At 35.6% G+C, this 25470-nt stretch overlaps 1 protein-coding gene across 1 annotated transcript in view; it reads left to right on the plus strand.

The window, feature by feature from the left end:
• Lipi (lipase I) overlaps positions 1 to 25470 on the plus strand; it is a 38846-nt gene that overhangs the window by 6680 nt on the left and 6696 nt on the right. Inside the window, exons 3-10 of the mRNA XM_032899403.1 lie at positions 2355 to 2740; positions 5167 to 5275; positions 6433 to 6534; positions 11758 to 11847; positions 12659 to 12826; positions 14827 to 14931; positions 16511 to 16622; positions 21472 to 21648. Coding sequence (XP_032755294.1) covers positions 2355 to 2740; positions 5167 to 5275; positions 6433 to 6534; positions 11758 to 11847; positions 12659 to 12826; positions 14827 to 14931; positions 16511 to 16622; positions 21472 to 21648 — 1249 coding nt within the window. The remainder of the gene's footprint in view (positions 1 to 2354; positions 2741 to 5166; positions 5276 to 6432; positions 6535 to 11757; positions 11848 to 12658; positions 12827 to 14826; positions 14932 to 16510; positions 16623 to 21471; positions 21649 to 25470) is intronic.

Genomic DNA, 25470 nt, shown 5'->3' on the forward strand with positions numbered 1-25470 from the left:
TTGGAGTTTTAATTGTCCTGTTCTTGGTCTGATCCCATTTTTTTAATAACATAAAATTTGTCTCAATAGCTTCCTTTTCTTTCTTTTGAAATGACATTTTTCTTCTACTCTGAGTGACAGCAGTGTAGAAAATCAGTAGTTAGTGCTATGACTGCTAATAGATAGGACATCTTTCTGCCGACTATTTGAATGTAGGTGCTTCCCTCTTACTTGTATCAGAGGGATCTTGCTATTTAGTTTCTCATTACTCCCTGTAAGACCAGGCCAAAAAAAAATCTATCAATCTTATAACAAAGCAGTTTGGATGATGTGGTTATATTTCACACTTGTCCAGACCTGGAGATGTATGAGGTAAATGTGTGTGGTTCATAAAATATGAACTCAGCACAGCAAGTTCATGGCCACCATGGATCAATTTGTTCCTTGCTTCTTCCTTTTTCTCTGATACTTATTACATATGCAGGATCAAAGCTCTTTTAATTACATCTTCATTGTCGACCTGGGAATATTGTGTAAGTGTTATAGCTCCCTAACTAGCTTCTTTCCTCTAAGAAAGTAGAGCACGAATGCATCTGTACCTTCAAAATTAGAATTATTGTAAGCATTGTATATTATGTACAATATTAGAATAATATCTGTTAGTTCTTGCCTTTTATTTTCCTGTGATCAACCCTTAAATTTTAAATCACCGAGGTATTTACTAATGCTTTTATAAATATTTGACAAGTACTGAACGTTTTATTTCCTAAATAGTCTTACTAAATTAATGCTCTAGACGTAGCACAAAGCAATGCACTCATAAAAGTATTTTATGCCCATGCTTACTCAATAATTCATAATTCTGGAAAACAACAAAAACATAATATAAAGCAGCCATTATTTACTGCCCACAATGACCACTGATACTGAACATTTGTAGTTATTTCTCTTTCTGGCCTTTATCCTTCTAGGATGGGTAGATGAATAGGTGGATACATAGGTAGATGATAAATGATAATAGATAGATAAAGGTATTTTATATTTTGTGCCATTATACAAAAACTTGTGATTAACATCTTCAGTACTAATATAATTACTTATTTTAATTCAGATATTGTGAAATAATTTTAATAAATTTGTCTAATATATACCCACTGCACACATACATATAAAACTTCCAAACCATATTTTATTGCTGGCCTGGTTCTGCTTTTGCTCTTGGCTATTCAGGCACCATGGCATACATGCTCAGAATGGAAGAAAGAAAGCTTACTTGTGGGGCAGGGTAGTCGTTTCCCAGGATGTTGGCTCAGTGTGGACAGATAAAAGCTCAGAGAGGTTTTCAATGAAATGGCTTTCATTTATTGGTGGTGAAAAGGATTACATAAGCCTTGGGGAGTGGGTAGAAGCCTTTGGGGTGAGTGCACATTACTGGTTGGTACAAAGGCACTGGGACTGCTTCATTTGCATGAAAAGGCATTCCGGGTGCTCACTGGACATGGCTTTGTAGGCAGTTAGAGGGGACAATGAACCTTTAATTTGGGCACCAGGCTACATGAGTATCACAAAGCTGGCAGAAGTGGGGGTCATAGAGGCTATTGGCACGAGAACATGCAGACCCAAGGAGGGAACCATTCTACCTCTTGCCATTTTAGGATGAGAGTTTCAGGATTTGGATACCTCTCAGACTTGCTCTTGCTCTGGACTGGCTCCCCCAGGGACACAGCTCTCAGGTCTCCCATTTTCTCACTCTAGTCTGTCAGCACTTGTTATGTCTGTTTGCATATCTACACTCATTAATCTTACTGCAGTGATTTCTTCCCTCTTTCGCTGTATTCATCTTCTCATGGTGTTGCTAATTTGTTGAGGCTAACCTTTGAACTGGGGTTATTTCTGCCTCACACTTTCAAGTGCTTGTCCTATATGTCATAGAAGGAATTTTATACTGCTTTAAGTGTATGAGCAAACTGGTACTGTATTATTTTTGTTTGTGTTAATAAGGGGAATGGTGAGTTAAATTTTAATATGTAAATACACTTCTGTTAAAGCTTGTGAAAATTCACAATCAATGTATCTACTTTTACTGCTGCCCTTCCCACTTGATTAGTAATTACAATGATTTACGTCAGACCCATTTTATTTTATTATAAAAGAATGTTTATGACTTTTAACCTATCAAATTTTTTCATAGTTGTCATTATTATTTTTATTAATTCTAGTTCAGGAAGCCTTTTTGCCTGATCCATTGACAGATTTAACATTAGAGTTGCTCAGTAAATCATGTTACAGTGCTAATGAAATAGAATTCTCCTATTCAGTTGCATAACTGCAGTGCTATCCTAACTAATGTTCAGATTGATTTTTTATCATTACAGAGAATAATAGAACATGTCTTGAATTCTCAAAGTCAAATGCAATGAATTCCTTGAAAGATTTATTTTATCCCACAGTAAAGATAAATCTGCTGATGTACTCAAGGAACAATGCTAAGTGTGCAGAACCACTCTTTGAGTCTAATAACTCAGTTAATGCCCGTTTCAACCCATCGAAGAAAACCATCTGGATTATTCATGGGTACAGGCCGCTTGGTTCCACCCCAATGTGGATACATAAGTTTACTAAGGCCTTTTTGAAATGGGAAGATGTGAATCTCATTGTCGTAGACTGGAACCAGGGCGCTACAACTTTTATTTACGGTAGAGCGGTTAAAAATACAAGAAAAGTTGCGGAGATTTTGAGAGAGTACATTGAAAATCTTTTGGTAAGTAGGAAAAATTTAAGGTAGACATGTGATGCAATATATACTTTGTTATGTGATATGATGAAATTAAATAATCAGTTGGAACTTTAACTCAGACACAGTAATCTTAAGGTATATTTTGTCTACTCTAAATGATAATCCCTTATTTCATTTTCATATTTTAAATATGAGAAAACTTTTATTTTAAACCATTAGAATTTAAAGCTCATTCAAACTCTGTATTTGGACTGAATTAATGATCTTATGTGAGGAGTGAACAGTACTGTAATGTCCGTACATTTTTTTTTTTTTTAGTTATGTTTTCTAACATCAGGCTAATATGTTTGTTGTTGGTAAATATTGGAGGAAAAGATCCTAGGAAGTAGTTTATTCTGACATCCCTGAATATGGATCTCAGTTTCCACTAGGTCAGCTCAGGGTTGGCATAGACCTATTAAATTCAAGGCTTCTTATAGGTCTTTTATTTTTGAATAATTATTGTTTAATAGGTCAACCTTTATGGCATTGTAAACACTTTATGGTAGTTCCTATCTTTTCTGAGCACAGGTGGTGACAGTAAGTCTTTCAGAGAAAGGCCATATTTGATTTCTTGGGATCTTCTTTGTTTTGAAGTCTGAATTTTAGATGAAATGAACTTCCAAACTTATGCTAAGTTGAACAGGCATAACATCAAAGCATACACACCAGGATTCAGAATGAAGGGGATCAAAACTCAAACTTGTTGCCTCTCGTCTGTGTCACCGTGAACAGCCTCTTCATCTCTCTACAAAATTCTTTGTTTATACTTTAAAAATAATGAGATTTTATTATATGTTCCATGAATATTAAATTGATATAGAAACATATGGTACTGTATATATACAAAAGTGTATATGCTTAGTCAACACATGACATGTACTAACGAGTGAATAAAATAATTTTTATTATTTTTTTTAAAAATCTTTAATTTTAAAAACATTGTGACCCAGGTCAGAAGATAGGATAACAGGTACCTCATACTGTGCAAAGTGTTAGTTAAGTAGAGAATTTTAGGAAAAAAAAATCATAGCAATTTGCTTGCAAATGATTTACAGGAGTTGGGAGAAAAGTAACTATTGCTTTGTGGTTTGGAGAAATACTTCTTCCTCTTTTGAGACATTGCTTTGAGGAATTTGAAGAACAGAAATGCTTTTTTTTTGTTGGGAAAGCCCCTGTCTTGCTCTGCAATAGTGGTGAAAAGTTGCCACCATTTTATGAGCTTCAACCATCACTGTGTAGCTCCCCGGGAGTCTGCTGGAAAACATAGATCCAGAGAGCTCTCAAAGCTGCCTACTTGAGGTGAACCAAATGTCCACACCTTGTCCTTCATTGTTTTGCTGTACTATGTAACCTGTGGTTTCAGAACCTGCCTGAAATTCATATACTTCAGCTTAGCACTTTAAAAGTAAGAGTGGCTTTTATACTTTTATCGGTTCTGCTAGAGCGTTTGATATACCCTTAAGGGAAGACAGAAGAAGTCTAGCATATATTTTGTAATCAAACAGCTCTAGACTTGGGTCTTAGTCCATTTGAGCCACGGTATAACTAACACTTTAGTGACCTTACATACAAACACGTTCATGTCTCCTAGAGAGACATGACTGGTGGAGTCTGGGTCTGGTGAGGAGCAGTTCCTGGTTCATTGTTTGAATCTTGGCATTGTCGCATCACAAAAGATCCAAATAAGCCTCTTTAGGTCTCCTCTGTCAGAACATTATCCCCATTCTTAAATACCCCTAATTTGTGACGTCACTTTGTCTGTGCCCTACTTCCAGCAGAGGCCATGACATTAAGGTTTAGAAATTCAGCATATTAATTTTCAGAGGCAGAAATATTCAGACTTCAGTGACTTTAAATACATTTTCTTTATATGTAGCTTTGTATACAACTTTAACTTCTGTTTTCTTAGTAAAATATTTAACAAAATATTATTTAGTTAATAATTTTAGTATAGACTTAGTGTTAAGTAATAGGATGGATATGAATAACATATGACAAACATGAATATTAAATATAAAGCATAAAGCAGATGTTAATATACTTAGCACAAAATAAACACACAATCATGCCCGTTATTACTATTTGATCATGATATGTCTCAGTCATTAAATGATATTTTTACTTATCTCACTCTATATTATGGGTGACTAAAACTTTGTCTTTTTATTACATTTAAATTTACTTTAAATTTTCAAGTAAAGTTTAATGGTATTACTGGAAACAAATAAAGATCAGATATTTTGTGGTGCGAGCTGAACTAACCTATGTCTTTTCACAGTTATAAGTCCTTTCTTATGTGCCAAAAATATATGACGCCAAAATCAACAGTGGATTTCAGAATGTCCATATATTGGGAATTTGTTCTCATCCAAAATAAAAGTTATTACATTGTATTTTGCATTTTACAGATCCATGGAGCATCTCTTGACAATTTTCATTTCATTGGCATGAGCTTAGGGGCTCATATTTGTGGCTTTGTAGGAAAGCTATTTCAGGGTCAACTTGGAAGAATTACAGGTAAAACAATCTTTTCCTTTTGTTAAATTACATTTTTAGCACATTTTCCATTAGAGTGTATTCTACTTAAAAACCTAGCAGGCATGGCTTCAAGCTATATTTGAATACTACTTTGTAACTGTAGATGGTGAATTCTTTCTTAATGATTATGATGGTCATGAAAAGCAAGTATTGAATTTTGTAACTTTATTAAAATGTCAAAGATTACATGGCAAGATCTGTTCCATTCAGTTAAAATATCATTTTTTTCATTAGCTAAAAATTTTAGCTCTGTAGTCCATATTCATAAGCATTATGGTATTTTCATTCTTTTAAGCATTCATTTTTGTACTAGACAAATCCGGAGTTGCTATTCAAGTCTGAAACATTCTGATTCTCAAGTTCACTCAGATTCCCAAGGTAAACTTAACTATAGTTAAAGGCAGCAACCCCATGGAGCTCACATAAATTTCCATCATTTGTCTATGTAATGTTTATTAAGCAATTATTCATATCTATAGCAATAGGATAATTATGGTAATTCCAATGAGTTATACAGGATATTATTGTTATAAAGTCCATAAAAGGAAAAGGAGAGGTGAACTCATATAGATGCATGTGCTTGCTTATCTATTTTTCTACTGACACAGGTTTTCTTGCATCAGAAAAATTTAGAGAAAGAGATAGGTGGGCCACTCAGTCCAACAGGCTAAATAAAATAGGGATAAGAGGAGCGTGAGGTGAGTAATAATTAAAGTAACACTTATTTATATATTGATTTGGGTCTACGGACAAATGTAGGATGAGGCTGGTAGGGCAGTGAATTGAAGAGAGGTCCAGAAGACAGTTATTAAGGCTTTTTCTCCACCACAGGGGGGTCATAGTTACTATTAAATATTCAGTTATATAGCTTACTCTGTCTACCTACTCCTTAGATAAATTGGCTGAAATATCAATATTTTGTTGAAACATCTTTCCTGTGATTGGAATGCCTTTGAAGGGTGATGATAAATATTCAAATAATGAAAATATTTGCTATTTGTCAAACTTCATTTAACTTTAAGTAGGTTGGGACAAGTTTAAACTAAAATTGCAAGTGCTTATGTTTATAATTGAAAATCAGGTAATGTAAGCTAGTAAAATATGGCCCAATTGATAGTCTATGTTTTGCATTTCAGGCCTTGATCCAGCTGGACCAAAATTTTCTGGAAAGCCATCAAATTGCAGATTAGATTATACAGATGCAAAGTTTGTAGATGTTATCCACTCTGACTCCCAAGGTAAAATAATAAGTATCTTTGAGGTTTGTGTTTAAAAGCAAAATGTGAAATATAGATCCCAGGAAGAGGAAGAGTTGCAGATACAATGTTTGGGGTTTACTTCTTCGTTCTGGTGGCAGTCACTGACTTTTCATACTTCCTTGCCATGCTCAATGCTGCTATTTAGTTACTGTTTACTTTCCACCTGTGAATGCAAACCAACTAGAACTGAGCACAGCACTAGAACCACAGATAAGGAATATTCTCTAGAATTAGGGGATTAGTTCTCTATTGATTTTAATTTTCTTTATAAAGCTCTCTAGCAGGGTTTTGATGCCATTGGTTATAAAATGTTGGACGAGTGAATGCATTAGAATTATTGAGACTGTCTTGAGGTCCTTTTGATTGAATGGATGAGATGAGTCAGTTGGGGAGGAGAGAGAGAGAGAGAGAGAGTGGGAGAGAGAGAGAGAGAGAGAGAGAGGAGGGGGGAGGAGGGAGGGAGGGAGGGAGGAGGGAGGGGAGGAGGAGGAGGGAGGGAGAGGAAGAGAAGAGAAGAGAAGAAGAAGAGAAGAGAAGAGAAGAGAGCGCCTTTCTGGATTTGATCTGGTGATTCTAGCACTGACAAGACTCTTCATATCAGGGAGACTCTTGATTACTTACCAAACTCACCTCAATGTTTTTCTGAATGTATGCTATATAACCACATTTATAGCTATGCAACTTACAATAGTAAGGACATATAAGCAGTCTAGATGTCCATGAATATATGAAAACATATTGGAATTTATATAGCCATAAAGAAAGATGAAATCCCAACATTTTCAGGAAAATGGGTGAAACTCGGGATCGCTATGTTAAGCAAGCCAAGCCAAAAGTAGACAATTATCCCCTTTCTTTTTGTTTTCACAATCTAGATTTAAAAATTACGTACTCAGGGTGCCGCTGAGATGGCTCTATGTGTCAGATCACTTACTGCCCTCAGCAGGGATTCAGAGTTCAATTCTTATCACTGATACCGGGCAGCTCACAACCGCCCATAATTTTAGATCCAGGGGGTGTCAAATAGTTCTGGCCTCCACAAACACCTGTAGTTCTATGCACATGCCCACACAGACACACCTACATACGGACCATTAAAAACAATTAAAAAAACCCTCTAAAGTTATGTTCTTCTGCATATGCCTATATACATATGGCAGGCTGGCCTCAAGAACCATTTGTGAGTCCATAATAAATATGTGTTGTTTCTTCCTAGCTCTGTTGTCTTTATCCTTACTCATTGATAGGTGGGAGGTTTGTCTCAAAGGGACCCTCTTGCTTTTTAGCTTTCATGTTGAACTGAGATATGCTGAGGCTTCAGACTACTCTCGACAGCTAACTTTCTTCTAGGGCAATGGTTTTCAACCTTTCTATAGCTGTGACCCTTTAATACAGTTCCTCATGTTGCAGTGACCCACAACCATAAAATTATTGTCATTTCTACTTCATAACTAAGTTTTGCTACTGTTATGAATTTTAATGTAAATATCTGTGCTTTCTGGTGGTCTTAGGCGACTCCTGTGTAAAGGTCATTTGACCCTCATAGGATTGGTGACTGCTCTCTAGGGCTGAGAACCACTGCTCTAGGGACCTACTTAAAATGTGGCATTCTTTGCTTAAATTCAACGGAGTAGATTATAATACTAAAGGAGGGATTCTCCACTGCTACACTGATGGCACACTTGCTTTTGTAGAGTCTGAGGACTCGTAATTAAATGATTTTAAAGGGCTTTCATCTTTTTTTATATCAAAATCCTTAAATCTGCTCCTCATGCTGTGTATGCCAAGTATTTTATGGCTCTTTAAGATATCATGACACATTACTTGATTCTGTTGTATGCTCTACCTAAATCAAGTTGCTGTTGAACCATACCTAGACACTAATATTTATCACAAAAATTCAGTAACATGAAATTGCTTGCACCCTTGGCTAAAGTATCTTATATGGCAATGAGATTTCATATATAAGTATAGTCCCAGATTTTCTGAGTTTAATATGCCTTTCATGCTCCTCTTGGTTATAGATTGAAATATTGGTGATATATTCAGAATTTGAAGCTTCTGCAGAGCCCTGGAAATCTACAAATAAATAGAGGCTCATATATCATAGCCACATGGCTCATGCCATCCTAGCTCAAGTTGTAATCTACTAGTAGAGTCAGCAAGCTTTGTAGAGTTTTGCTACTGAGTAAACCTAGTCAACAAGCCTGAGGCACCATCATCCAAAGAGGGAGACATACATCCCACTGCCCTGACAGCTGCATGTGACCTAATAGTATTTTGCCTGTGCTGATCCTTGCCCATTGTATCTTAGCCAGTTTCTTTGTGGACCCTAGTCCTCTCCCACGTATTGGGTTGACTCCTTCCCTCCCACTCTTCAAACATCCATTTAACTTGTTCATTTAACTTCAGAATGGGAAATTCTCTAGTCAAGCTACCTTTAAAAGTTTTCCAGTTTTACCTTCTACTTTAAAAAAAGTGTTCAAGGACTATCCTTGCTAGGTGTTTTTTTATTTTGATCTTCTTTCTCCATTGCACTGATTACTCTCTGGCAAATAGTACTCTCAGTTTCTTTTATATTTTTCTCTATCACACAACATTTCCACTACAAAAGTTTTCCTCTCCACCCACCTCAAAGTATTAGGATTGGCCCATAGTAAACATGGGAATAATAAATGTGCAAAATTATTAACAATAACTTTTATGAAAATCAATTTGAAAAAGAGATTTCATTTTTTATTGAATATTTTCTATTTACATTTCAAATGTTATTCCCTTTCCCAGTTTCCCGGCTATAAGCCCCTATTCCATCCCCATCCCCTTCTTCTATAAGGGTGTTCCCTCTCCCTAGCCACCCCCCATTCCTGTACCATGCCAACATTTCCCTGTACTGGGAGGTCCAGCCTTAGCATGACCAAGGGCTTCTCCTCCCATTGGTACCAAACAAAGCCATCCTTTGCTACATATGCAGCTGGAGCCATGGGTCTATCCATGTGTAGTCATTGCTTAGTGTATTAGTACCTGGGAGCTCTGGTTTGTTGGTATTGTTGTTCTTTTGGGGTTGCAAGCCCCTTCAGCTCCTTCAATTCTTTCTCTAATTCCTTCAGTGGGGACCCCATTCTTAATTCAATGGTTTGCGGCTAGCATTCGCCTCTGTATTTGTACTGTTCTGGTTGAGGCTCTCAGGAGACAGTAATCACTATTCCTTAACATCTCTTAACATCAATGGACTTAATTCCCCCAATAAAAAGACATAGAAAAACAGACTGGATATGTAAAGAGGACCCAGCATTTTGCTACATACAGGAAACACACCTCACTGACAAAGACAGACACTACCTCAGAGTAAAAGGCTGGAAAACAATTTTCCAAGCCAATGGTCAAAGAAACAAACTGTAGTAGCCATTCTAATATCAAATAAAATAGATTTTCAACCAAAAGTTTTCAATAAGATAAGGAAGGACACTTCATATTCATTAAAGGAAAAGTCCACCAGGGTGAACTCTCAATCCTAAATATCTATGCTCGAAATGCAAGGGCACCTACATTCATAAAAGAAACCTTACTAAAGCTCAAAGCACACATTGCACCTCACACAATAATAGTAGGAGATTTCAACATCCCACTCTCATCAGTGGACAGATCATGGACACAGAAATTAAACAGAGACATAGACAGACTAACAGAAGTTATGAACCAAATTGACTTACTAGATATTTATAGAACATTTCATTCTAAAATAAAAGAATATTCTCAGCACCTCATGGTATCTTCTCCAAAATTGACTATATAATCGGTCACAAAACAGGCCTTAACAGATACAAGAAGTTTGAAATAATCCCATGCGTCCTATGACAGATTAAGGCTGGTCTTCAGTTACAACAATAATGACAGACCACCCACATATATGTGGAAGTTAAACAATGCTCTACTCAGTGATAACTTGGTCAAGGAAGAAATAAAGAAAGAAGTTAAAGACTTCTTAGAATTTAATGACAATGAACATACAACATACCCAAACTTATGGGACACAATGAAAGCGGTGCTAAGAGGAAAAAATCATAGCTCTGAGTGCCTCCAAAAAGAAATTGGAGAAAGCATACATTAGCAGCTTGAAAACACACCTAAAAGCTCTAGAACAAAAAGAACCAAATACACTCAAGAGGAGTAGAAGGCAGGAAATAATCAAACTTAGGACTGAAATCAACCAAGTAGAAACAAAAAGGACTATACAAAGAATCAACAAAACCATCTGATTCTTTGAGAAAATCTACAAGATAGATAAACTCTTAGCCAGACTAACTAGAGAGCCCAGAGAGTGTATCCAAATAAGCAAAATCAGAAATGAAAAGGGAGGAAATTAAAAAATCATCAGATCCTACCACAAAAGCCTATATTCAACAAAACTGGAAAATATGAATGAAATGTACAATTTTCTAGACAGATTCCAGGTACCAAATTTAAATCAGGAATAGACAAACCATCTAAACTGTCCCATAACTCCTAAAGAAATACAAGCAGTTATTAAAAGTCTCCCAACCAAAAAAAGCCCAGGGTTCAGTGCAGAATTCTATCAGACTTTCATAGAAGAGCTCATACCAATACTATCCAAAGTATTCCACAAAATAGAAACAGACAGAGCACTACCAAATTCCTTCTATGAAGCCACAATTAAGCTTATACCTAAACCACACAAAAACCCAACAAAGAAAGAGAATTTCAGGCCAATTTCCTTTATGAATATCAACGCAAAAATACTCAACAAAATCCTTGCAAACAGAATCCAAGAACACATCGAAACAATCATCCATCATGATCAAGTAGGTTTCATTGCAGGGATGGTTCGATATATGTAGATATCATTTAAAAAGAGGATTATTCTAAGTTTGGGGCCAGGCTTTGTGTACATAGTGAGTTCTAGGGTACTTTGAGCTGTTGTTTATATGAATATGGATACATTAATTTATATTTCATATTGATATATCTCTGGAAAAAAGTGATGGGGGAGGAGGGAGTGGGGAGAAGGAGAGATGGTCAGAGGAGTTGCTTGAGTCAGAAGAAACTAACAAAAACAGAACAGCATTTATCTTTAATTCAAATTTCTGAAGAACGAGTTTAATGGATTTTTACAGATGTTTTGTTGTATACAGTTGCTCAAAACATTTTAAAAGCTCTATGATTTCATGGCTGTTTTCTTCCTAGGTTTGGGTATTCTAGAACCATTGGGACACATTGATTTTTATCCAAATGGTGGGAGAAATCAGCCAGGTTGTCCTACATCTCTTTTGTCAGGTATTTTAAAAGTAATTTACATTTGGCTTTTCAATCCATATGCAATACTGACTTAAGAAAGTTATTGGCAGGAAATAATTTCAACTGATACCACTTAATAAACAAAGCTTACTAGTATATAAAACTGGTCATGGATGAAACCTGATTTCTGTGGTTTCAACAATTTTAGTTCATTATTGTAACCACGAAGAACAATTTCAGCTATCTAGAAAAAATCAATAGCAAACATAGTCTAGGCTATCCTAGAATGTGAGTCTGATTACAAGATTTAGCACTATGATCAATATATTTCCACATATACAGAGATTTGACAACTCTGGCCACTTCTGTGTCTCACACTTGGGGTTAAGCATTATGGCAGTTAAGTGCATGATCAAATGCCACTGTGACTAAAGAATAAACCAAAGAAAATATGAAAAATAGGGAAAGGATGACATAAGTGAATTTTAACACAACTTGCCTCCCTAGACATATTTGATATTTCATCAATGTTTTAGAGATATAGTAATAGAAAGGAGAATACTATAGGAAACATTGTTGCGGTGTGTTAGTATAACCTGTCAAATTGAAACAGTTATGCTCTTTGGATTATTGATTTACGAAAATGTTTTATTAATTTCATGACAAAGTCATGCTCAATCTAAAACTTTGATGGGACATTTTGATAGGTTGAACTATAATTGTATTTTCAGTGCTTTGTATACATAAGAAACAGAATTTGATATAACTTAATGGTCAGTTTTTCTTTAGTTCTCTTGATCTTGATTTCATGTATTTATGGTTATTTTTGCTTATTTTTCTCACACCTAAGGAATGAATTACATTAAATGTGACCATCAGCGAGCAGTTCACTTGTTCCTGGAAGCTTTTGAAACAAAGTGCAATTTTGTTTCATTTCCATGTCGTTCCTACAGAGATTATAAGAGTGGTTTGTGTGTGGGCTGTGGGAATCTTTACAAAGACTCCTGCCCAAGACTTGGTGAGAGAAGCTGTGTTTATTACAATTCCTTTTGAAGTCGATTAACACCATCAGAATAGCATTTTAGGTTGGATGCTAAAGTAAACTTTATACTAGTCTGCTAGTATATTATGGTTTGGGGAAAACTTTTCAACAAGGGTAATGGTAGATGCAGGATATGCATTCACTATCGATTTTTTGTCTAAGGAATTTGCCCTCCTCTCTTCCTATGTTTAGAGGCAGAATGTTTACATTTTTTGTACACTGGAGACTGTTTCTTTCTTTCTTTCTTTTAATAGAAATTTGTAGGGACAAGTGAAGGGGTGTACCTCTGGCTAGCCAGCATTATATTTGCTCTGAGCAAGTAGTCAAGAATTCTATATCGTTCATACCTTCCATATCAGTAAAATTTAACAAGGGCAACTATGTTGACAGCTTTTGAAAAATGAAAACCTGCCAATAAAAATAGAGAGAAAATAAATAATCCACAAAAGCTGGGATGAAGTGGGAGGAGAGGAAGAAGATAATGGGGGTATCATCAAAGTGCACTTTATATGCTGCCTTGGTTGGAATTTCATTGCTGGGAGGAGACACCATGATCATAGAAACTCTTACCAAAAACAAAACCATTTAAATGGAGCTTGCTTACCATTGATAGATGTAGGACATTACTGGCATGGAGGGCAGCATATTGGTCTGCAGGCACACATAGTGCTGGAGCAGTAGCTGAGAGCTCTACATCTGGAGCAGCAGCAGCAGAAGGAGAGGGTGATACCGGGACTGGTGGGAGCATTTGGAACTTCAAAGCCCATTCCCAGAAACACACAACAAGGCCACAGCTCCTAATGTAGCCCCTCCCTATGACTTTATGAGGGCCCTTTTCATCCAAACCACCATATTCATATTATCTATATAGATGAAATTGTGAAGGAATAAATAAGTAAATAAAAGGCATTCAAGTATAAAGTTAAAAAAATAAGAGGACTTAAAATAATTCCAGAGACTGTTCAGTTTTTTCCAAAGAGGATTCCATGTCTCAGTATATCATAGATATATCAATATCTGGTTAGTACCATGGCAAGATATTCCAGAAATGCTGACAAAGTCAAAGGTGCCTTAGGTGTAGGAGTTAATTAAGAAGACTGAACTGAGCCCAGGGCACCCTCTTTATTCAGCCTTACTGACCACACATGGAGCATGTCTACATAAAGCTAGCCCTACCCAGCTCTTGTCAAATCCACATTTCCATTCCACAGATTTCTTCTATCCATAACACACTATTAAGGGATTTATTTACTTTACATCTACAGAGGGGGATTCCTTTTCTACTAGTATTGTTTTTATATCTGTGTTTTAGGTCAACGACAGAGATTGTTTAGGAACATAAGGTTGAAGGAGAGTTAAAACTTCTAAAATGTCCATTAAGCATTTTGTCTACCATATTAGATTTAAAAGTTTTGAGGTAGACAGAAAGGGGTATCTGGTTATGTTTAATATACTACTAATTTAATATTTTTATGTAGATATGTATATATAAGAAATATACACAATATATAAATTTATATTATTTATATTTATGTGTATTAATTGTATTATGGTATACATACAATATATGTAAATATGTGATATACTATATACTATAAATACAGTAGTACATAGATGATAATTTGGGAGCTTTAGTTTTAGAGCTAAATTGTGTGTTAAAATTGTATGTAATTCATTTATTCTGGTGAATTTAGTAAAAGGATTTGTGAATAAACTTCTGAATTTATAATAGAATGTAAAATCTGACCTAGTGCATCTTATCCATTCAGATTATGCCAAGTTCTAATGAGTAGAATGGTTTTGTGAGTCTTGAATATAAGAGTTACTTTGAAAATTGATGTAAAGCATCTTGCATATTTTTAATACTTTTAATCTATATTTGATCACGTACATCACTTAAGAACTTTGGTGGTTTGAAGAGTTTGTGTGCTTTTTGACAGAAATTTAATTCCTATATTCTTTTTCTCAAATCTTAGGTATTCAAGCTAATCTATGGAAAGAGGAGTTGAAGAAAAAAACAGAGGAATGGCCTCTAAGGACCACTGCATTTTTGGATACCAATAGCCAAAGTCCATTCTGTAGTAAGTGGTTTGCCTTTTTTATAATATGAGTCATTATAGACAAGCATATGTTATTTGAGAATAATGGAAAGCATGGTCATAAGTAATCATTACATATGACTTATCACTATTTTTAAACCTGTAAGTTGAAGAATCCAGTTACTTGCTTCTAAATACAATGGTTAGATGAGTATTATAATAGTAAGTATAAGAAGTGAGACTATGGCAATCGTGAGAGACAAGAGGAGAATGACAATTGAATCATCATTCCCATGCAATGTTTGAATCAACCACACTAGCTCTGTTTCAAGCCCTGGTTGTATATGCTTCCTGTGCTCACATGGACTTCTGGCATTCACATGTATTTCCTGCACTCACATGTACTTCCTGCACTCATATGTACTTCTGCATGCACATGTATTTCCTGCACTCACATGTACTTCTTGCACTCACGTATACTTTCTGCACCCATATGTACTCCTGCACACTCATGTACTTCCTGCATTCACATCTCCATGTTTTCAATGCTCTTTTCCACTTCCCCTTCTCTTCTTCCCCTTTTCTCTTCTTCCTAATGTTGAATACTTTCTCCTATTTCACAATTTCAGCTTTCGACATATGTTTCTTGATTCACCCTTCTTTTCATTGTTAATTTTTACTGCTTAATTCTTTATTGTTAAATATATCCTACGGATGACTTCTCAGTACTGAATCATGTTGGCCAATTGGTTTTTATATTTTTAATTATTTATTATTTTGTGCTTTAAAACACAATGCTTTATGTTTTAAAAATGTGTGTGTGTGTGTGTGTACATGTGCATGTGCACAATATGGCCCCTTTTTTATTATATATTAGCATATGTAACTGAGGTATAACAGCTACAATGAACTTACACTTTAACAGATATTTAACTTCACTGCCATTCCTCAGCAGCCAAAGCCATTGACAATTAAAGTTGTTAAGAAAATTTAGCTGTATATATTATCAGGTAATTAGGAGACCTTATAATAAATGCTTAAATATGTTCCTTAAAAACATAACATTATTTAATTGGGTTATCCTATGTTTGTATTTGATTTCAAGTTTGCAGACCGGTTATAATATAGCATTGATTTATTCAAATTATCACCATACTCAAGATCATCTGGCAGGTTCTTATTCTTCAAAACCTGACTCGTTGTTTTATAAATTTTCTATAAAGATGTGACCCTTAGTATGCTGTTTACCCTTCAAAACAGGTCCCACTCCCAAGGGTAGTTGAACAACATAATCTGTACTCAGTGAGGAGGAATTATGGGAAACTCAAAGTTCACTGGGTGACAAATTAAGGGTGTGTCTAGTGGATTGGAAACTTGGGGATGAGGATAAATATGATCAGGATAAAGTTTTTGAAATTCTCAAAGAATTAAGAATTGTAATTTGTAAAGAACTTGACAAGAAGCAGAATGAATTATCCGTTGGTAAAATTATTTGATCTAAATATTTTTATTTGCATATAAAATATGCATGTATCATGAGTGCTTATGTATCTATTTGCATGTGTAGTAAAACAAAGTTTGAAATATAGCATAAATAATGTTCTGTGTTTTTATTTTGTAGCTTATTATTTTGCTCTCAATATAGTCTCTTTGAATGAAACTGTGAAGAATGGCTCACTTTCATTTGGTTTATTAAAGGACCTCGGAGTATTGGAATACCCGAGGCTCTATGTGTAAGTATCATTTATTATTTATTTATTTCATAGATCAAATGTTTGCTTACTTGCATATTTATGAATGGCTTAGTAGATAATTTGTAGTAAAATTTCTAACTGAAGAGGCTTAAATATTAGGAACATTTTATATATCATGTTCTATTCTCTCATTCTATGGGACAAAATTAAATATGAAATAGTTAGCACATCGTTCACAGCCTATGGCCACAAACATTAAAGGATTAGGTAAAGCCATTTTTTTTGGTCATGTTTTTGGCTCTTAATTCCAGTGTTCCTTCTAAACATCTTGCTTGCTCACTTTCTCGAGTTTTTGACGAATACCATTTTCATGGTGTCGTAAATCAAAACCTAGTGCCACCAGTCAAGGATAGTGTGACACAAATTTTTAAAGAAACCCGAGTTCCAAGGCTCCCAAAGACATGTTGAATACACCTTTTTCCTTAATTGCAATTGACTTTTTTACATATGCATATTTCAATATATACATTTCTAAAGCTACATAATCTTTAAGCACATTCTCAGCTTAAATTTGCTGAACAACTATTGCTTAAAACCAATAGCCAAGGGATAAGACTATGAGAACATGCATCCTAGTACAATGTGTAACCATATGTAACAATCTAAGCTTGGCTGTTGGTTTTTTTATTTTGTATTCATAAAATACAAAATAAAATTTCTCTTAAACAAAAGAATGATATAAAGGTGAAACTACATATCTAAATTATAGTTTAAACTACTGGTTTAAACTACTACAAAGTTATTTAACAGCGAAACTGTTTTTTATGTCTGGTGACTGAGTACACAATAAACTTTATTTGGCAAATAATAGGCAATAAACTTGCTTCAACTTTGACCTGCAATCGGTGACCTCTGAGTTTCAGGAGTCACAGTTGCTATCTCCAACCCTTACTGTCGTCACATCTTAGTTATAATAACAGAAACTGTCCAATAGACTAAATATGTTGTGTCTTGTATCTAAACATAGTACAACATACAGATTGAGTCAATTGTCAATTAAGAGAAAGAAAAACATTCATGACTAGGTGCAAGTTTAATTGGTGAATAATGGTAGTCTTCTTCTTAATATTGTGGTTCTATAAACGTTTAATTAAAGAATCTGCAATGGCATACAGTATAACACATAACCATATCTTAAAGTAAATGTAATTTGTAGCATAGAAGAAAATATTTCAAACTTTGTTACCCATGAAGATCACAATGAAATAAACCCTTTGGCAAAGTACTAGAAACTTTGAAGGTGCCATGAAACTAAAAGCTTCCATCAGAGATGCTGCAACTATTCCCAGCACCGAAATCCTGGGTCAATGTCAGACCAGTAAAAAAAAAATTACCCAAATAATTTCATATTTCATTCTATAAATTTTTAAATTCATAAGAAACTTCACAAATTGGTGGTGACATGAAAATGGAAGTGTGAAATAATTTTTCTTCCTTTTCACTTCTTTTCAGTCTCTCAAAGAAGATATAGAATAATTTTGATCCAAACTCATTACTTCTCTCAGGGTCTACATTTCATCAAGAGAAAGTTCAATTCGTTTTCTCCCAAGCCTGTTTATATGTTATGTGTTGTACTACAAAATACTGTTCAGTAAATAGTTTCTTAATATAGATCTCTTAATTGGATAAAGTTTTTGTATATTTAAACAAACACACATGTGTATTCTATCATTTATTCTTATCAGAAATAGGCAGTTACATTTTAAATGAATTTTAGCACATTGTTTATGACTAAATATATTTATATTTTTAAAGTCCTTCAGGGCACTCAACCTGAAATAGTTTTATTGCTCAGAAAGAAGCAAAACACTGGTGGAAGTAATACACAATTGAATATGAGTAATGAGTTTCAGGATAGATTACCACATAATATGGTGTGAGACCACAGAAGAGGAGTAAATACCCTTGAAAGTAATGCAATCTCATGAGCAAACTGGGAGAAGTTGCTTTCAAAAGTCGGGAGAAAACAGTTAACTAAACTCATAAATAGCACGGGACTACACTACTGACAGTTGCTTCCATGTTTCCAGTAGGTAAAGACATTTGTTCTCATTTATTTCACAAACAGTTAAACACGATGAAATAGTGATGTGTTTTCCTCATAATGGGTTCAGTATAAAAAGGGATAAGACTATGAGAACATGCATCCTAGTACAATATGTAACCATATGTAACAATCTAAGCTTGGGTTTTCTATCAGTTATTTGGCATTTGAACTTTTGTCCAAATAAGAGTATACTCAAGGCTCCATATTTCCTCTTCAAGAACTGAAATAGGAATATTTGCTCTTTGTACAAAATGTGCAGTATTATACGGAGAAAAGTAGGATCTCCCAAGTCTATTTAATTGACTATTAATAGAACTATTTAATAGTTCTTCCTCCCATTTTTGTCTGGCTCAGCCCTTGTTCTTATACATGACCTGTGAACATTACATCTTTTCTTATTTTTATTTCTTTTTCTTTTCTTTTCTTTTTCTCTCTCCCTTTCTTTCTCTCTTTCTTTCTTTCTTTCTTTCTTTCTTTCTTTCTTTCTTTCTTTCTTTCTTTCTTTCTTCCTTCTTTTTCTTTCTTATAAATTAGGACTTCACTGCAAATATATTGGCTCCTAATTATCACACCTATTGTTGTGGTGAGATCATTTCTTTCAATATCACTAAAAGCATTCAGTTGAATAGTAGGATGTGAAATGTAATGTGTGTGTGTGTGTGCGTGTGAGCGTGTGTGCGTGCGTGCCTCTGTGTGTGTGTGTGTGTGTGTGTGTGTGTGTGTGTGTGTGTGTGTGTGTGTTTAAAGGAGAGTACACATGATATATGCATTCCTGTTGGGGTCCAAGGACAATTCCTGGGTATTACATTTTTGCTTCTATCATCTGAACTCCAGTAAGGAAACTCAGGTCATCAGCTTTGGCAGCCTCTCACATACTAAGCTGCTTCACCACACCTCACCGTAGGCTTCTAAATAGGGGATATGAGCATTAAATATTCATATTCGAACAGTCACTCAGATGAGTGCTGGTGAGATCATAGGAAATTTGAGATTCTTCAGAGATGGCTGCTGTTGCATTTTAGTGACAGACAAAGGGAACTAGACAAATTTAATGGAATCAAAGCAAAGAGCCAGAGATATTTTTGAGGTTTGGAGGCTTCCAAAACTATGTGTGATGCATTTTTATGATTCACCTGAAATATAAAATTAATTAAAGTAAACCAGTCTTGAATAATTTCAAAATTTGGACAGTGAACCCTCAAAAATATTGAAAAAAAATCCACTGTCTGTACCAAACCATCCTACATGGAGTTGAGAAGTCTATAGAGTGTATCCAATTTAATTGTTCATTGAATATTTTGAGAGGAAACATGCTAAGCACTGAAGGTTTTCTTTTTTAATAAATTAGATCTGTCTTTCAGTATTTCTGACTAGTACTTCAGATATACTTTAAATTAATAATAAAACCAAAGTTACAATAGGCTGCATTCTTCCAGTTTTAATAATTGTTTACACTGAGGCAATCTGATCTCAATGTAGTGAGAAGGATAGGGATATAGAGAAGGACAGAGAGGGTGTATGTGGAGGGGGAAGGAAAATTGGGGAATGGTGTTGGGGGAGGGAGAAGCAGAAGAGAGAAGAGAGGAGAGGAATAGAGGGGATATGAGTTCAGGCATTTGGAACCCCTGGAGAAGATGGGAAATTATAGTAACACCTAACTGGGTGTGTTGCAGTGACTGAGAAATCTGCACGTGCTCTTTGGCACACATTGTGGACAAGGTCAATGAAGTTATATCCTGCAGGAGAAAGTGAGTAACCCTGCCAGGGCAAGAACAAAGAGATGAACTTTGGAGGGAATGGTAACATCCTTTGGAGGGCCTAACTTACGTGAAAAATTTAAGGGATAGAGAAAGGAGGGGTCAAGGTTGCCAGGAAATGCTGGATTCCAAGTGCTACCCTCTGTTCAAAATGGAGACATGCCTCTACCCCAACACTTTGTCCTGCAAACCGGTACAGCTTTCAAGGAAGATTTTCCTGTCTTTTCTTTTTTCTCCTTCCTTCCCTTTTCCCTCCTCATTATTTATTTCGCTTTACTTTCTTCAGACCCAAATCCTGTGGTTCCTCTGGCCTATCTATTTTACATCCTCATTTTTAACCACTGAGAGGTGGCAATAGAAAGGGCTCTGTTTTGATTGGATTAGGCCAATCCTATAACACTGGGAATTATCGTATGGACTCCTATTTCTGGTGTGAAGAACGTGGGAAGGACGTTCTTATATAACACATGACTAATAGTTGGGTGAATTCTAGAAAGCAACTTGTATCTTAGTTTTGTTTTTGTCTTTGCTCTTTTACATTTAAAATGGCCGGTTTTATAATAGTCTAAAAAGGCAGTTTCTGGTTAAATGGGGTCCAAGCATATGCTTGAAGCAAGGATACTATCTTGATACATTGAGAGTGGTCATGAAATTATGCTTATAAAATATTACTTTAACTTTTCATTTTAAATCTCAGTATTTTATTGGCATTTGCTTTAAGGAAAATTATTTTAAAGAATGTTAGAGGGCATTGTCTTTCATTTGAACTCCTTGTCAGTTGAAGGAACTGAGATGGTTGAAGCAGGATCTATAAAGTCAAACACAGGATAGACAATCTCAGACACAAGTACATGCTCTCTGTGTCTATATGGGAATGTGTAGACTTTTATTGTTGTTCTGTTCAGTTCTGTCTGACCTCTTCCCTATAAAATGGTCCTCTGTGTTCTGCCTCATTATTATTATACTGATCTAAAATATATTTAACCTACTAATATATTGAACATATAATTGTTTTTCTACTTAGGAAGACCATGCCATTTGCTAATCTTCAAGAATTTAAGATTCTTGCTCAGTTCGTAAATGATATTGTGAATATTTCCCGCATTTCCATGACATATTATCAGTCCACAAATCCTTTCTGTCCCACATGCGAGTACAGAATAAAGAGTCTCGTGTTTAAATCTCTCACACATCCAGAAAGGTAGGAAATTGAAATTTTGATTACAATATTTTGTCTTATGTTAAAAGTACTTTGTAAATTTTAGTTAAGAATTTATGGGTAAAAATGTTGGTTAATTTTATTATATGTGAATCCTAGGATGTTAAAATGTATTATAAATATTATAAAATATTATATAATGTATTTATTTTGTCTTGAGTGATACTTAGGACAGTTTAGAATCACATTGTCTAAGCAAAGAAAAAACACACAAACACACATAATTTCACAAGGTATTACAAGGGTGGGGCATTTGTATAATATTAAAGGTCTATCAACACTTAATTTTGTTGTTTTGTTTTGAAACTCAAAAATAATGTTACTAGAGTTTAAGAGCAAAATAAGGGGATCAGCGAGCTGTAAATCTCAGCAGCTTCAGTAAAGATTGAGGCAGAGAAGTAGGAGAGAGTGCATGCCTTTTGTATTAGGGTAAATCACAAGGGTTTGGGGAGGATTCCTAGCACCATTGAGAAGGTCAGGCATTGCATCTTGCAACTGTAATACCAGACCTGCAGGAAGAGACAAGGGAATCGCGGCGGGGATTAGCTAGGCTAGACAACACAGACATCTCCAACTTCAGTAAGGCATCCTATCTCAAAGAAACAAGGTAGAAAATGGCGGAGGAATATACCAACATTGTGTTCTGGCCTCTGCATGTGCCGGCATAGATAGGTGCAGCCCACATACACACATGTATACATGAATATCTCATGCACATCCCTCCCCATATTCACATCACAAAAGAAATAGTTTGTGACTTGGTTGTAATCTCTTTCATTTGTTGTAATATTTCTATTTTCACTCGCCTTTTATCTATCAACCAACTGGTGTATAATTTGAATTCCCAATCATCTGTTATACATGAAAGTGCAGTACAGAAAACAAGTAGCTGAAGAAAGTAAAACCAAAAGCAAAACATTATATATATATTAAATATGTATTTATATGTTTATGTTGATATAGTGATAAAACGTCTGTATGTGTGTACGAGAGCATTTCAACATGTACACGTGTACTGACATTTTAGATATTATTCTTCAGGCACCATTCACATTTTTCTGAAGAAAGGGTCTCTCTCTGGCATCATTATAATGAGTCCCAGGTATCTGTTCAACTTATAAGAATGGCATTGTGCCAGCCTTCTTCTGTCAGTGCTAGTGATCCAATTCAGGTCCCCATCTTGTGTTACTGACTGAGACATTTCCCGAAGCTGAGGGCATACATTTAGATGAGTTCTATATCCACAGAGGAGGGTGGACAAATTAATTTAAATGCAAATCATCTTATAATTACAGTACAATAATACACATACATTCAAAAATCGTTAAAATGCTATTAGAGTGACAAAAAGCAGTTTCATTGTCCCAGTGGTTGGAATTTATGCAAAAGTATCAAAATCAATATACATAAGTGCAAAAACATTTAATATAATTTCTTACACTAATGTGGTTGGAGCAGGATATCATACAATGAAGACCAAAGTTGTAGTTTTAATCTATACCTGTTTTGGTACTCATTTTTACAAGAAAAAAAAGCATTTCTACTAATTAATGAATATTCATTGCAAGTAATTTCTTAAAAATGATTCATATGTAATGTTTCAACTAAGACATAATTATTAATACTTTCTGTATTCCATCACTATTTTAAATTTTTATTAAACTATTTATTTGATTTATATCCTGATCATAACTTTCCCTCCATCTTCTCTTCTTAGTGTCCCCTCTCTTCCCTCCCACGCAGTCCCCCCTTCTCTCTCCTCAGAACAGGGGAGGGAAGCCTCCCGTGTATGTCAATCAGCCTCGGCACATAAAGTCTAGGCACATCCTTGCTACTGAGGCTAGATAACACAGCCTAGTTAGGGGAAAGGGATTCAAAGGCAGCCTATGCAGTCAGAGACAGCCCCTGTTCCCACTTTAGGAGTCCCTTATAAAGACCCGGCAGCATGACTGTTACATATGTGCAGATGGCCTAGGTCAGTCCCATGCACATTCTCTGGTTGGCAGTTCAATTTCTACGAGCACCTATGTACCCAGGTTAGTTGCTTTTGTAGATTTTCTTGTGATATTTCCTGCAGGCTCTTTCAATCCTTCCTCCTCCTCCTACAGGATTCTCAAAGCTCCACTTAATGTTTGGCTGTGAGTCTCCGCATCAGTTTCCATCCGTTGCTGGGTGAAGCCTCTCTGAGGACAGTTACACTAGGTTCCTGTCTGCAAGTATAGCAGACTATCATGAAGAGTGTCAGAGCTGGGCTCCCTCTCATGATATGGGTCTCAAAATGGGCCAATCATTGGTTGGCCCTTCTCTCAAATTCTGCTCCATCTTTTACCCATGTACATCTTGTAGGTGGAACAGATTTTGGCTCTAACGTTTTGTGTCTGGGTTGGTGTCTCAATTTCTCCATTAGCAGTTTTGACTGGGTATGGGAGATGGCTAGTTCAGGCTCCATATTTCCCGTTCCTATGTGTCTTAGTCGCTTAGATTCCTGGGAATTTCTGTTGTTCTAGGTTTTTGGCTAGTCCTGGATATGCCCTCCACAATCCAGTTTATTCTCCCAGTACTCTCTCCCTCAGTCCTCTCTGCAACTGATCCCTCCTGTTCCCGTTCCCCCTCCTCCTCAACCAGCCCTTTCCCTCTAGTCACCACCACTGTCTAATCCCCCTTCTCAGTGAGATTCAAGCACCCTTCCACCCCTAGGGCCCTTCCTGTTACTAGCATTGTTTTCCAGTACTTTGTGAGTAATATCCTCTTACAAGTGAGGACATACCACGTTTGTCTTTCTGGGTCTAGGTTACTTCATGCAGGATGATCTTTTCTAGTTTTATCCATTTGCCTGAAATTTCATGATGTCACTGTCTTTAACAGCAGAGTGATACTCCACTGTATAGACGTACCACATTTTCTTTATCCATTCTTCAGTTGAGGGACATCTAGCTTGTTTCCAGTCTCTGGCTACTATGAATAAAACTATATTTCTAACTATTAACATACTTGAACAAGTGTCCTTGTAGTATAGTGGAGCATCTTTTGGGTACAGGAGTGGGATAGACAGGTCATAAAGTAGATGTATTCCCAATTTTCTGAGAAACCACTAAATTGATTTCCAAATTGGTTGTATGAGTTTGCCCTCCCACCAACAAAGGAGCAGTGTGTCCCTTGCTCTACATCCTCTTCAGTATGAGCTATCCTTTGAGTTTTTGATCTTAGCCATTCTGAGGGAAGTGGGATAAAAATCTCAAGTGCTTGTTAGCCATTAGCCATTCCTCTGTAAGAACTCTGTGTCCCATTTTTGATTGTGTTATTTGGTTTGTTGCTGTCTTGTTTCCTGAGTTCTTTATATAGTTTGGCTATCAGTCCTCTGATACCCAAATATCAGATGTAAAGTTGTAAAAATCTTTTCCGATTTTCTAGACTGCCATTTTGTCCTGTTGACAGTGTCCTTGCCTTATGGAAACTCTTCAGTTCCTTGAGGCTTAACTTATTAATTGTTGATTTTGAAATTTTGATTCATATATAATGTTTCAACCAAGACATAATCACTAATAGTTTTCTTTTTGTATCACTAATTTATCAGCTGATTTTAATGCAGGATACATGCTCTATAATACCCACTCATAATATAAGAAATAGGACACAGTCTTTACTATGGACAAAGCTCATGGGATTTTGTTTCTTAAAACCTAAACTGTGGGTGAGTTGCAATAATTTACTAAATTTAAAAAGAATAACAGTTGCATGTAATTCCTTTGACTCAGAAAATAAAATTCTAAAGTACATTTTCTCTATATTTAATGAGGCTATTAA

Source organism: Rattus rattus, chromosome 4 (genome assembly GCF_011064425.1).
Source record: "Rattus rattus isolate New Zealand chromosome 4, Rrattus_CSIRO_v1, whole genome shotgun sequence".
In the NCBI taxonomy this organism is placed as follows: Eukaryota; Metazoa; Chordata; class Mammalia; order Rodentia; family Muridae; genus Rattus; species Rattus rattus.